General features: G+C 55.8%; 1 protein-coding gene and 1 long non-coding RNA gene across 2 annotated transcripts in view; one reads left to right on the top strand and one right to left on the bottom strand.

The window, feature by feature from the left end:
* Window positions 1–13,846, bottom strand: part of LOC145534148 (uncharacterized) — a 770,273-nt gene that overhangs the window by 360,159 nt on the left and 396,268 nt on the right. Inside the window, exons 51-52 of the long non-coding RNA XR_014074274.1 lie at window positions 12,678–12,789; window positions 5,028–5,139 (exon numbers count right to left, since the gene is read on the bottom strand). This is a non-coding gene — a long non-coding RNA (uncharacterized LOC145534148). The remainder of the gene's footprint in view (window positions 1–5,027; window positions 5,140–12,677; window positions 12,790–13,846) is intronic.
* Window positions 885–2,995, top strand: LOC145533947 (uncharacterized). The gene is made up of 3 exons (XM_081561298.1): window positions 885–1,377; window positions 1,777–2,089; window positions 2,343–2,995. Exons 1-3 carry the CDS (start codon window positions 1,141–1,143, stop codon window positions 2,969–2,971), a joined length of 1,179 nt encoding a protein of 392 aa, XP_081417424.1. The 5' UTR covers window positions 885–1,140; the 3' UTR covers window positions 2,972–2,995.

Below are 13,846 nucleotides of genomic sequence, written 5' to 3'. Positions count from 1 at the left end.
CCATCCAATGGAACCTCTTCACAACAGAGAAGCTAAGCATTCACAAATGCAAAAGATAGGAAACAGAACATGAGAGACTCCTTGCAAGTGGTGTATCTGAGAAGGGGTTCATATGGAAAGAGACGAAGAATGCACAGCACTCAGATTCCAAGAAACAACACCACCACCACCCTTGACCCTTCCCCCATGACCAACTCCGACCTAAAGCCTTTCTCTCCCTCTAACCTATCCCTAAAACATAACCCTCATCTAATCATATACATGTGCATCCCTAGCATCCATCCATCCACACACGAGAGAGAAAGAGGAAGACACAGACGGAACTGAGAAAGGAAAAGAGAGGGACACAGCCAGAGAGAGACACGGAACCAAAGAGAGGAAAGGAGTCGACGGTCCAGACTTTTCCTCAATCTGCCTCGAAGGTAGAAGCAATGACAGCGCCCTTCCACCCCAGAAGGGGGAAAAGGACGGAAGGTTTGGAGAGGAAAAGACAAGAACGCAGGGAGCCATTAGAAGCTCAGCCACCCGCAGAAGCCGAGCTGGGACACTTGAACAGAATCTCAATGGAAACAGAGGAGCAGAAAGTTGGCTACTCTTTTCTATAAGAGAGGGAGACCTTCGAGTCTTCCTTTCGGTCCTCCAACTTGGATGCGGGGTCTCAAAACAGTCAGGAGGGGGAGTGCCTTTTCCTGGGTACCACGGCACATCCAGGCCTCGTTCTGCCCCATTCTGTGCTGTGTCAGCCCTGGATGGAATCTTTCTTTCTGAAGTCTCAGCGCACAAGCTCCACGTGATATCGGCCCCAGGTGGAAAGGCATGGAGCTGCTCGTAGGCCGACAGACCTAGGAAGCAGATGGGAGAATGACCACCACTCTGCAGATGGAGAGACTGGGGCAACCCTGAGGGGCATATGCTTGTCCAGGGCCACACCACTTATGAGAAGAAGGAGCCTGGTCTGAGAGCAGTGGGGTCCTCGGAGCTCAGGCCCTGGCTGAACCCAGGCCTCCCCAGGGCTGTGGGCTGGGCTGTGTGGGTGTCACTGTGCCTGCACATGGCCTAAGGGGGGTGGTCGAGCAGTCAGAAACCCAGAGATTCCCTTGGGAAGTTTTGGGGAAGGGACCTCAGCACGAACCCCAGGAGATGATGTCACCTGCCGGCAACAGAACCCAACAGAACCCGCAGCCCGGGTATCCAGGCCTCCAGAGCGGAGAGGAGCCCCCAGCCAGTTCACTGGCTGCCAGGATGTTCTGCTGTTTGCCCCTGCCCAGAGGCCGGGGCCTCAGGAGTGCTCACAGGCAGTGTGCGCGGGCACCCTGTCGACGTTGGCTCAGGACACCCCCGAGAGGCCTCTGGCCCTTTGCCCGGAGAAACAGAAAGGTAACACGGGGAGCCCCAGGACGGACCAGGCCGCCTCTCCCATGCCACCCGGAAACACCGGGTCCTTTGCCTGTGTGTGTGGATGCGGGTTTCTTGGGGTGTGTCTCCCTCAAGGAAGCCCAGGCGGATGTGGGGTCAGAAGCCTGCGGACAAGTTGTGTCCACACCCCAGGGGAGAGCAGGCTGGGCGGGATGGGGAGAGTGCGGGCAGCGGCGGCCGCCCAGGCGGACCTCACACCCTCAGGTGGGTCTCTTTCCTCCCGGGTGGGGATCTGAGCAGACACACGTCTCTGACCCTTCTGGGAAGAGAAGTTCGAGCAGGCAGAAGCAGCGGCTCCACTGCCCAGGCCCAGCTCGGAAAACTCCTAGCATGGCTGGCTGACGGTCACTGTCGTTGCAGAGCTTCCCACGTGATGAGGCCGAGGACGGGGACACCCCATCCACCTCCCGGAGGGAGGGGTCGGAGCACCACCCCCCCGCCCGTGAGGCCCAGTGCAGGCTCCAGGTGAGCGTGCCCACGGAGGCATCAGCCCCACCGGGGGAGAAGCGGAGGCGGGGAAGGCCTGCTGCCGAGACACCGCCCAGGATACACCCGGCGGCCCAGTCTGAGGCTGCCACGGAGCTCAGCACACCCGGCTCCGACCCAGAGTCCCGAGAACCCCGGCCTCTGAGGCAGCAGGAGGACCTGGAGCCCAGCACGCCAGAGCACAGAGGTGAGGACGCTGGGGCTGGTGCACGGGAGTGTGTGGGGAGGGGGTGCTGAGCTACACAGGGACGAGTCCCCGAAAGCTGCTGCTGGGCCTGCAGCAAGCGCTGGCCTCACACCCCCCCGCCCCCCATCTTGCACACTTCAGTCCCAAAAGACATCCGACGCTGGGTATTCTTTGGGAATCTCTTGGAAGCTTTCTGTCCCGGGAGACGCACATGCCAAGGCTGGCCTGTGGGCAAACTTTGCTTCTCCCCCAGCTCTAGCACTGGCCTCCAACTGGAACCAGGCTCCGCTTCCCAGACCTGTCCCTACAGAGGTGCTGGCTCCAGGTGCAGGACCCAGGGATCCACCGAGGGCAGATGGAGAACCGAGACTTGCCCTCGCAGAGACACCAGGCCAGCTGGGTACTGGCCAGCACACCGGGCAGATCGGATCTCCATGCCTGCAGGACCCCCAGCCCCAGGCACTGATGTCCCACCCCCTCAGCCAGAACCTCCACCTCCACGTGCACCTCTACCTGCTCGGGCTCTGGCAGGAGAACCCGAGGCAGAGGAGGAGTCACCGCCTCGGCAGGGAGAGCCTGCCCTGGCTCCCGCGCAACACCCAGACGCCCACGATGACTCACCCACCCCTGCAGGGAGAACGAGCCCCCGCTCTGGACAGACACCCAGAGCCCTTGCCGGAAACACCACGTCCAGGGGAGCGGTCGGCTCTGCAGCCTCCATCCCCGTCTGCTCACCGTGGACGCTGGCAACTCGGTCTGCCCCCAGGGGACATGGAGTTCCTTTCCCCTGAACTGCTTTGCATTTGGTTTGTTTCCACCTTTCTGGTGATGTTTTATTTTTTGTATGGTTTCCTGTACTTTTGTTGGTTAAGTTGGGATTAGTAAACTTTTTCATCATTGTTGCAATTTGGGAACACTGTTGTGTAACTCTGGTGATACTGTGTTACCATCACCACTTTGTAGTTTCAGACCCGTTTGATCTTTATGCCCCACCCCCCAACAAAGCCTGGATTCAAGGCAAGCACGCCCTGTTCATCCCTTCCCCCGATCCTGAACACAATTTCATCCTTTCTTTGTGCATTCCTTCCTATATTCTTGGTGTCCCCAATCAATGACTCTCAGTGAAATGACTGAAGGAGTGTTTTTTGGACTCTCCAACTACTGTAAGACTCCATTGGAGAGTTCTCATTTGTATGTCATTTGAACTAGCCTTTGATATCTGAAAGGACGGTGTACGTCCTTTCAAGATACCATGTGCCAAACGAAGCCCTTTTGGCAACTGCCATCATTATCTCCAGGCAGGCATTGCTGTGTCAAGGGTGACATCTCAGCCAGAAGGCAGAGGCTGAGCTCGTCTTGTTGCACCAGCTCCCAAAAGAAGCCAAGAAAGGGAGCTGGAACAACAAACCACCCCAACACCCAGGAAAGCGTTCTTCATGACAGAAGGCTAGAAAATGACCCAACATCCTTGTGGCCCAGAACCCCTCTAGAAAATCACTGTTCCATAAAAAAGAGAAACACATGGGAAGTTCCAAGGAGAGGCAATGCCCATGGCCCGTGTACTTGAGAGACGGCCTGACCGCTCCGGGGAAGACACGCACCGACGGAACCCCTTGGGAAACAGCAGTGATAGTCCTCACCGTCGTAAGGGTTTCCTCTGGGGACAACCTGCCCGGGGCACCACACGAGGGAGCAGACCGGCTTCTCTTCCTCTGCCCCCACACCATTCACTCATGAAGGCAGCTCAGGTGTTCTCATGCCCTGCCTGCCTGCCTGCCTGGCTCATCCGTGAGCTGTGACCACCTACAGGGCAGGACTCCACCTTCTCCTCTCTGTGTACCGTGAATCTGCACACAGTGGGCTTGCAGAACCTTAGGAGACTTGAGCCATTCCCACTCGAGCCAGAACCCTCCCCAGGAAGGAAAACAGCTGTGGAGTCGTTTTGGCCCCAGCACTGGTTCGAAAGCCTGGCGCCTCCTACAGCCTCTACGGTGTGAAGAGGGAGGTCCCTTCTGACAGAGCTTTCCGGGTCTCAGATCTAAGCTGTTGTTTCACTGTCAGCTGTGTCTCTTCCGTTGCAGCCAGGTGGGCCACGCTGCTCCAAAGGAGCTCACAAGCTGAGTTTCAAGGGAGGTATAGAGAGGACAGGGATGGCTACAACGTACTGCAAACTGAGTGAGGGTCCCCACAATCCTCAGCAAAGGTCTGTGGTGTGCAAGTGGGGAGTAGAGGGCCCCCAAGTTCCAAAGGAAGGGAGGTAGTCGGGAGCTAAAGCCCTTGGCCGCTGTGGTAGTAGCTGCAGATGGCAGCTCGTCCACAGTGCACTTCGAATGAGGTCATATGAGCGGGACTCTGGAAATGGCTCCGAAATCGGGAGAAAGGGGTCAGGGTATGTGGGAATCCGGCGGGGGTGGGGGGTGGATGAAGGAAGGTGTCCCTCCTCTCTCCAGTGCAATTTGGTTTGGTGAGTCTCAAAGCTACCAGATGGCACTTCCCAAGTCAGGCCCCCGCAGGAATCAGGGTGGGCTGCGTGCCTCGGCCCCTGCCACAGGGACAAGCCACACCAGTGGCCTCCCTGAGCTCCAATGGCCGGATCTGGGGGTTCTGTCTGGGTGCACACCTCCTTGCTGTGGCCAAGTTCCCCCCTTCTCTGAGCACCAGCTTCATCCTCTCGAATGAGGACATCGATTGCTACCTTGGCACGTTACTCTCTTCATCCTGTGAAGACTCATTAGGCTTATCCTACAATTACTAGCTGGCCCGAAGAGATATCTCCTGAATCCAGATTAAGCTGGAGTCTCCCAGGCTCATCTGGCATGTCTTCCCTGAAGTCTGCCAAAACCCACACCCTTGCATTTCCAGGGACTCCCCTTAGCCAGCTGGGCAGAAAACCCAGCATGGTTCAAACAAGCTGACAGACAAGCGGGAGAGGACTCACGGGCAGACGGCTTCCCTCAGGTCTCGGGTGGAGCTCTGGGACCACAGCAGCAACGGGCCATCCCAGGCCCTGGGCTCAGCAGCGCCCTCATTCTCAGGCCGGCGGCTCTGCCCTGAGGGGAGCAGGAAGGTCACCAACTGCCGCAGGCGGGCCTCACGCCCCTCCCACTGCTGGAGCCTGACCTCCCCCGGCCCCACCCCTTCCCCTACCCCAGCAGGACGACAGCTCGTCTTCCCCTGGCTTCCAACGGGAGGCCCGGCCCTGGGCCCCGATTGGGCACTGCCCCAGCCCGGAGCCAATCACAGTGGCCAGGGAGGTGGAACGCACCGATTGGCCAGGGCCAGGTCATGTGACCATACTCCCCAGGAAACTCAAATATTACCAAGGTTCCCTAAGAAACCAATGAACAGAATTATCCAGTAAAGGCAAACCGTGCTTTTTAATGAGGCCAATGTCACAGAAAAAAAAAAAAAAATGCTTCACAATGAACTGCTCAAGGAAGCTACTAAATAAACTTTCAGAAAAGTTTAGTAGTTTTTTTTTTTTTTTTTAATAGGGTGACGGAGAGCTATACCTTTCCCGTCTATGTGAATTTAGGTTTAAACTAGATTTCCCTTGGCTATTATATAAGACAAAAAAACCCACATCCCCCCCTTTCACTCCCCCCCACCCCCAAAAAGTGTTTTAATCTATAGAATTTTTGTGTCCTCAGTTGTGTCTGATTCGCGGCAACTCACGAACTCTACACAGCCAGGCTCTTCCGTCCATGGAATTCAGGGCAATTTTTTCTGTCCCAGTAAATGCCCACCCTGGGTGATCCAAAGGCAAGGGCTCAGAGGCTCCTGAGAGACTAACTCCTTTCAGCTGAGCACAGAGCTGGCTCCTCACTGGGATGCCTGTGGCCTGGGGCTCCCTGAGGGGAGAGCAGCACTCGCCCCACCGTGTGGTCACTGCTGGAAGTGCAGGCTGCTCCTCACTCCCCCTTGACAGTGTCCCTGAGGGCAGAACAGTGTGAATCGAATCAAGGTGGAAATGCAAACTCCAATGCAACCAAACTCCCCACAAGGTCTCTAAAACCACTCAGGAACAGGGAATTGGAAACTGCAGGGGATGACAGGAATGGAGATGGAGACTTGACACCTTACACCGAGTTCACTTCCAGTTATCCCTAGACAAACTTTCCATGAAAACTTGTCACAAATCTCGAAGAACAATGAGCAGAAACCGGACACGTGCTTTGAGTCTTCACACACAAAACTAAAAGCCAGTCCACAAAAAAAAAAAAAAACCCAGAGAATACAGTGGACTTTGCAAAATCAAAGATATCTACTGTGGGAAAGACCTCACGACAAAAGCAAAAGACAGGTCATACATCGCGAGACGAATGAGTGGAAACACAAAGCTTATCAAGGATGTGTCTCCAAACAGACAAAGAACACCAACACAACAAGCCTGTGAAAACTAGGGAAAGGTCTGAAGGGACACCAGACTGAGGAAGACACACACAGAGGATCCCGGATGATGTCCAGCACTGAGGGCCTGAAGAAACAACAGTCTAGTTGCACCCCCTCAGGCCTGTGTGACCGTGGATGAGGCCTCTGTTTCCCGGTGGCTCTGAGAGATGGACAGGGAGGAAGGGGAAGAGAAGTCACTTGCATTTCTAATACTCACAGCAAAGTCTTCCAACGAGAAGGGAATTATCACCCCCACTGACAATGCCATTCACTGAAGTGATACCCACCAGTCCATCTAACCCAGAAGGGAAGGATGGACCTGTTCTCACAAAACGGCGAGAGATGGAAGAAGGAAGATCAAGCCCACACCAATCACTGGAAAGAGAAGCTGTGCTCAGGGCTTGAAAGAATTCCTATTGGGAAAATGATGTCACAGCCCCACAAGGCAATCCACAGCTTCGATGCTATTCCTCCCAAAATGCCAATGCATTTTCGCACCGAACAAAGAATTGCAAAAGGGGTACGGAGACAGAAAAGAGCCTAAACTGTCAATACAATCCGACGAAAAAGCCCCGATACGGACATCCAAGGTTGTGTGAAAGGAAATTAGACGACCAAACTAGGATCCTCAGGAGAGCATCGGAGAAGGCAATGGCGACCCACTCCAGTACTCTTGCCTGGAAAACGTCCTGGACGGAGGAGCCTGGTAGGCTGCAGGCCATGGGGTCACGCAGAGTCAGACACGACTGAAGTGACTTAGCTGCAGCAGCAGCAGCAGGACAGTATGCTATTGGGAATACAACAACACACACAGATCCAGATCGATGGAATAAAGTGGAGGGTCCAGAAACAAACCCCAGCATCCATGGTCAACTCATCTCTGACACAGAAGGGGAGAATATCCAAATGGGAACAAGAAAGCCTCTTCAATCAATGTCCATGGGAAAACCAGACAGCTACATCTGAAGAACGCTATTGGTTTTGATCTCATACCACCTCAATATAGGGGGAAAACCTCACCCTAAAGACTGATGTCATGAGATAGCTAGAAAGAAGCGTAGGTCAAAGGCTCCTTAACATCAGAGTCTCCTTGCCATTTGCTGGGCGGAGGTCGAAATGGGTCTCTTCAAGTAAGGCAAAGAGGTACACGGAGTACACCCATGGGTTTCCATCCAATGGAACCTCTTCACAACAGAGAAGCTAAGCATTCACAAATGCAAAAGATAGGAAACAGAACATGAGAGACTCCTTGCAAGTGGTGTATCTGAGAAGGGGTTCATATGGAAAGAGACGAAGAATGCACAGCACTCAGATTCCAAGAAACAACACCACCACCACCCTTGACCCTTCCCCCATGACCAACTCCGACCTAAAGCCTTTCTCTCCCTCTAACCTATCCCTAAAACATAACCCTCATCTAATCATATACATGTGCATCCCTAGCATCCATCCATCCACACACGAGAGAGAAAGAGGAAGACACAGACGGAACTGAGAAAGGAAAAGAGAGGGACACAGCCAGAGAGAGACACGGAACCAAAGAGAGGAAAGGAGTCGACGGTCCAGACTTTTCCTCAATCTGCCTCGAAGGTAGAAGCAATGACAGCGCCCTTCCACCCCAGAAGGGGGAAAAGGACGGAAGGTTTGGAGAGGAAAAGACAAGAACGCAGGGAGCCATTAGAAGCTCAGCCACCCGCAGAAGCCGAGCTGGGACACTTGAACAAAATCTCAATGGAAACAGAGGAGCAGAAAGTTGGCTACTCTTTTCTATAAGAGAGGGAGACCTTCGAGTCTTCCTTTCGGTCCTCCAACTTGGATGCGGGGTCTCAAAACAGTCAGGAGGGGGAGTGCCTTTTCCTGGGTACCACGGCACATCCAGGCCTCGTTCTGCCCCATTCTGTGCTGTGTCAGCCCTGGATGGAATCTTTCTTTCTGAAGTCTCAGCGCACAAGCTCCACGTGATATCGGCCCCAGGTGGAAAGGCATGGAGCTGCTCGTAGGCCGACAGACCTAGGAAGCAGATGGGAGAATGACCACCACTCTGCAGATGGAGAGACTGGGGCAACCCTGAGGGGCATATGCTTGTCCAGGGCCACACCACTTATGAGAAGAAGGAGCCTGGTCTGAGAGCAGTGGGGTCCTCGGAGCTCAGGCCCTGGCTGAACCCAGGCCTCCCCAGGGCTGTGGGCTGGGCTGTGTGGGTGTCACTGTGCCTGCACATGGCCTAAGGGGGGTGGTCGAGCAGTCAGAAACCCAGAGATTCCCTTGGGAAGTTTTGGGGAAGGGACCTCAGCACGAACCCCAGGAGATGATGTCACCTGCCGGCAACAGAACCCAACAGAACCCGCAGCCCGGGTATCCAGGCCTCCAGAGCGGAGAGGAGCCCCCAGCCAGTTCACTGGCTGCCAGGATGTTCTGCTGTTTGCCCCTGCCCAGAGGCCGGGGCCTCAGGAGTGCTCACAGGCAGTGTGCGCGGGCACCCTGTCGACGTTGGCTCAGGACACCCCCGAGAGGCCTCTGGCCCTTTGCCCGGAGAAACAGAAAGGTAACACGGGGAGCCCCAGGACGGACCAGGCCGCCTCTCCCATGCCACCCGGAAACACCGGGTCCTTTGCCTGTGTGTGTGGATGCGGGTTTCTTGGGGTGTGTCTCCCTCAAGGAAGCCCAGGCGGATGTGGGGTCAGAAGCCTGCGGACAAGTTGTGTCCACACCCCAGGGGAGAGCAGGCTGGGCGGGATGGGGAGAGTGCGGGCAGCGGCGGCCGCCCAGGCGGACCTCACACCCTCAGGTGGGTCTCTTTCCTCCCGGGTGGGGATCTGAGCAGACACACGTCTCTGACCCTTCTGGGAAGAGAAGTTCGAGCAGGCAGAAGCAGCGGCTCCACTGCCCAGGCCCAGCTCGGAAAACTCCTAGCATGGCTGGCTGACGGTCACTGTCGTTGCAGAGCTTCCCACGTGATGAGGCCGAGGACGGGGACACCCCATCCACCTCCCGGAGGGAGGGGTCGGAGCACCACCCCCCCGCCCGTGAGGCCCAGTGCAGGCTCCAGGTGAGCGTGCCCACGGAGGCATCAGCCCCACCGGGGGAGAAGCGGAGGCGGGGAAGGCCTGCTGCCGAGACACCGCCCAGGATACACCCGGCGGCCCAGTCTGAGGCTGCCACGGAGCTCAGCACACCCGGCTCCGACCCAGAGTCCCGAGAACACCGGCCTCTGAGGCAGCAGGAGGACCTGGAGCCCAGCACGCCAGAGCACAGAGGTGAGGACGCTGGGGCTGGTGCACGGGAGTGTGTGGGGAGGGGGTGCTGAGCTACACAGGGACGAGTCCCCGAAAGCTGCTGCTGGGCCTGCAGCAAGCGCTGGCCTCACACCCCCCCGCCCCCCATCTTGCACACTTCAGTCCCAAAAGACATCCGACGCTGGGTATTCTTTGGGAATCTCTTGGAAGCTTTCTGTCCCGGGAGACGCACATGCCAAGGCTGGCCTGTGGGCAAACTTTGCTTCTCCCCCAGCTCTAGCACTGGCCTCCAACTGGAACCAGGCTCCGCTTCCCAGACCTGTCCCTACAGAGGTGCTGGCTCCAGGTGCAGGACCCAGGGATCCACCGAGGGCAGATGGAGAACCGAGACTTGCCCTCGCAGAGACACCAGGCCAGCTGGGTACTGGCCAGCACACCGGGCAGATCGGATCTCCATGCCTGCAGGACCCCCAGCCCCAGGCACTGATGTCCCACCCCCTCAGCCAGAACCTCCACCTCCACGTGCACCTCTACCTGCTCGGGCTCTGGCAGGAGAACCCGAGGCAGAGGAGGAGTCACCGCCTCGGCAGGGAGAGCCTGCCCTGGCTCCCGCGCAACACCCAGACGCCCACGATGACTCACCCACCCCTGCAGGGAGAACGAGCCCCCGCTCTGGACAGACACCCAGAGCCCTTGCCGGAAACACCACGTCCAGGGGAGCGGTCGGCTCTGCAGCCTCCATCCCCGTCTGCTCACCGTGGACGCTGGCAACTCGGTCTGCCCCCAGGGGACATGGAGTTCCTTTCCCCTGAACTGCTTTGCATTTGCTTTGTTTCCACCTTTCTGGTGATGTTTTATTTTTTGTATGGTTTCCTGTACTTTTGTTTTGTTAAGTTGGGATTAGTAAACTTTTTCATCATTGTTGCAATTTGGGAACACTGTTGTGTAACTCTGGTGATACTGTGTTACCATCACCACTTTGTAGTTTCAGACCCGTTTGATCTTTATGCCCCACCCCCCAACAAAGCCTGGATTCAAGGCAAGCACGCCCTGTTCATCCCTTCCCCCGATCCTGAACACAATTTCATCCTTTCTTTGTGCATTCCTTCCTATATTCTTGGTGTCCCCAATCAATGACTCTCAGTGAAATGACTGACGGAGTGTTTTTTGGACTCTCCAACTACTGTAAGACTCCATTGGAGAGTTCTCATTTGTATGTCATTTGAACTAGCCTTTGATATCTGAAAGGACGGTGTACGTCCTTTCAAGATACCATGTGCCAAACGAAGCCCTTTTGGCAACTGCCATCATTATCTCCAGGCAGGCATTGCTGTGTCAAGGGTGACATCTCAGCCAGAAGGCAGAGGCTGAGCTCGTCTTGTTGCACCAGCTCCCAAAAGAAGCCAAGAAAGGGAGCTGGAACAACAAACCACCCCAACACCCAGGAAAGCGTTCTTCATGACAGAAGGCTAGAAAATGACCCAACATCCTTGTGGCCCAGAACCCCTCTAGAAAATCACTGTTCCATAAAAAAGAGAAACACATGGGAAGTTCCAAGGAGAGGCAATGCCCATGGCCCGTGTACTTGAGAGACGGCCTGACCGCTCCGGGGAAGACACGCACCGACGGAACCCCTTGGGAAACAGCAGTGATAGTCCTCACCGTCGTAAGGGTTTCCTCTGGGGACAACCTGCCCGGGGCACCACACGAGGGAGCAGACCGGCTTCTCTTCCTCTGCCCCCACACCATTCACTCATGAAGGCAGCTCAGGTGTTCTCATGCCCTGCCTGCCTGCCTGCCTGGCTCATCCGTGAGCTGTGACCACCTACAGGGCAGGACTCCACCTTCTCCTCTCTGTGTACCGTGAATCTGCACACAGTGGGCTTGCAGAACCTTAGGAGACTTGAGCCATTCCCACTCGAGCCAGAACCCTCCCCAGGAAGGAAAACAGCTGTGGAGTCGTTTTGGCCCCAGTACTGGTTCGAAAGCCTGGCGCCTCCTACAGCCTCTACGGTGTGAAGAGGGAGGTCCCTTCTGACAGAGCTTTCCGGGTCTCAGATCTAAGCTGTTGTTTCACTGTCAGCTGTGTCTCTTCCGTTGCAGCCAGGTGGGCCACGCTGCTCCAAAGGAGCTCACAAGCTGAGTTTCAAGGGAGGTATAGAGAGGACAGGGATGGCTACAACGTACTGCAAACTGAGTGAGGGTCCCCACAATCCTCAGCAAAGGTCTGTGGTGTGCAAGTGGGGAGTAGAGGGCCCCCAAGTTCCAAAGGAAGGGAGGTAGTCGGGAGCTAAAGCCCTTGGCCGCTGTGGTAGTAGCTGCAGATGGCAGCTCGTCCACAGTGCACTTCGAATGAGGTCATATGAGCGGGACTCTGGAAATGGCTCCGAAATCGGGAGAAAGGGGTCAGGGTATGTGGGAATCCGGCGGGGGTGGGGGGTGGATGAAGGAAGGTGTCCCTCCTCTCTCCAGTGCAATTTGGTTTGGTGAGTCTCAAAGCTACCAGATGGCACTTCCCAAGTCAGGCCCCCGCAGGAATCAGGGTGGGCTGCGTGCCTCGGCCCCTGCCACAGGGACAAGCCACACCAGTGGCCTCCCTGAGCTCCAATGGCCGGATCTGGGGGTTCTGTCTGGGTGCACACCTCCTTGCTGTGGCCAAGTTCCCCCCTTCTCTGAGCACCAGCTTCATCCTCTCGAATGAGGACATCGATTGCTACCTTGGCACGTTACTCTCTTCATCCTGTGAAGACTCATTAGGCTTATCCTACAATTACTAGCTGGCCCGAAGAGATATCTCCTGAATCCAGATTAAGCTGGAGTCTCCCAGGCTCATCTGGCATGTCTTCCCTGAAGTCTGCCAAAACCCACACCCTTGCATTTCCAGGGACTCCCCTTAGCCAGCTGGGCAGAAAACCCAGCATGGTTCAAACAAGCTGACAGACAAGCGGGAGAGGACTCACGGGCAGACGGCTTCCCTCAGGTCTCGGGTGGAGCTCTGGGACCACAGCAGCAACGGGCCATCCCAGGCCCTGGGCTCAGCAGCGCCCTCATTCTCAGGCCGGCGGCTCTGCCCTGAGGGGAGCAGGAAGGTCACCAACTGCCGCAGGCGGGCCTCACGCCCCTCCCACTGCTGGAGCCTGACCTCCCCCGGCCCCACCCCTTCCCCTACCCCAGCAGGACGACAGCTCGTCTTCCCCTGGCTTCCAACGGGAGGCCCGGCCCTGGGCCCCGATTGGGCACTGCCCCAGCCCGGAGCCAATCACAGTGGCCAGGGAGGTGGAACGCACCGATTGGCCAGGGCCAGGTCATGTGACCATACTCCCCAGGAAACTCAAATATTACCAAGGTTCCCTAAGAAACCAATGAACAGAATTATCCAGTAAAGGCAAACCGTGCTTTTTAATGTGGCCAATGTCACAGAAAAAAAAAAAAAATGCTTCACAATGAACTGCTCAAGGAAGCTACTAAATAAACTTTCAGAAAAGTTTAGTAGTTTTTTTTTTTTTTTTTTAATAGGGTGACGGAGAGCTATACCTTTCCCGTCTATGTGAATTTAGGTTTAAACTAGATTTCCCTTGGCTATTATATAAGACAAAAAAACCCACATCCTCCCCTTTCACTCCCCCCCACCCCCAAAAAGTGTTTTAATCTATAGAATTTTTGTGTCCTCAGTTGTGTCTGATTCGCGGCAACTCACGAACTCTACACAGCCAGGCTCTTCCGTCCATGGAATTCAGGGCAATTTTTTCTGTCCCAGTAAATGCCCACCCTGGGTGATCCAAAGGCAAGGGCTCAGAGGCTCCTGAGAGACTAACTCCTTTCAGCTGAGCACAGAGCTGGCTCCTCACTGGGATGCCTGTGGCCTGGGGCTCCCTGAGGGGAGAGCAGCACTCGCCCCACCGTGTGGTCACTGCTGGAAGTGCAGGCTGCTCCTCACTCCCCCTTGACAGTGTCCCTGAGGGCAGAACAGTGTGAATCGAATCAAGGTGGAAATGCAAACTCCAATGCAACCAAACTCCCCACAAGGTCTCTAAAACCACTCAGGAACAGGGAATTGGAAACTGCAGGGGATGACAGGAATGGAGATGGAGACTTGACACCTTACACCGAGTTCACTTCCAGTTATCCC

This window comes from Giraffa tippelskirchi, chromosome 14 (assembly GCF_054371585.1).
Source record: "Giraffa tippelskirchi isolate mGirTip1 chromosome 14, T2T-mGirTip1v1.2.pri, whole genome shotgun sequence".
Taxonomy (NCBI): Eukaryota; Metazoa; Chordata; class Mammalia; order Artiodactyla; family Giraffidae; genus Giraffa; species Giraffa tippelskirchi.
The sequence above is the reverse complement of the archived record's forward strand: the minus strand, read 5'-3'. Positions and strand labels throughout refer to the sequence as shown.

Coding starts and splice junctions, on each gene's coding strand:
- LOC145533947 (XM_081561298.1), top strand. CDS start 1,141: ATGATGTCACCTGCCGGCAACAGAACCCAACAGAACCCGCAGCCCGGG. Junction 1,378..1,776: donor TTGCCCGGAGAAACAGAAAG/GTAACACGGGGA, acceptor CTGTCGTTGCAG/AGCTTCCCACGTGATGAGGC. Junction 2,090..2,342: donor CAGCACGCCAGAGCACAGAG/GTGAGGACGCTG, acceptor CTTCTCCCCCAG/CTCTAGCACTGGCCTCCAAC.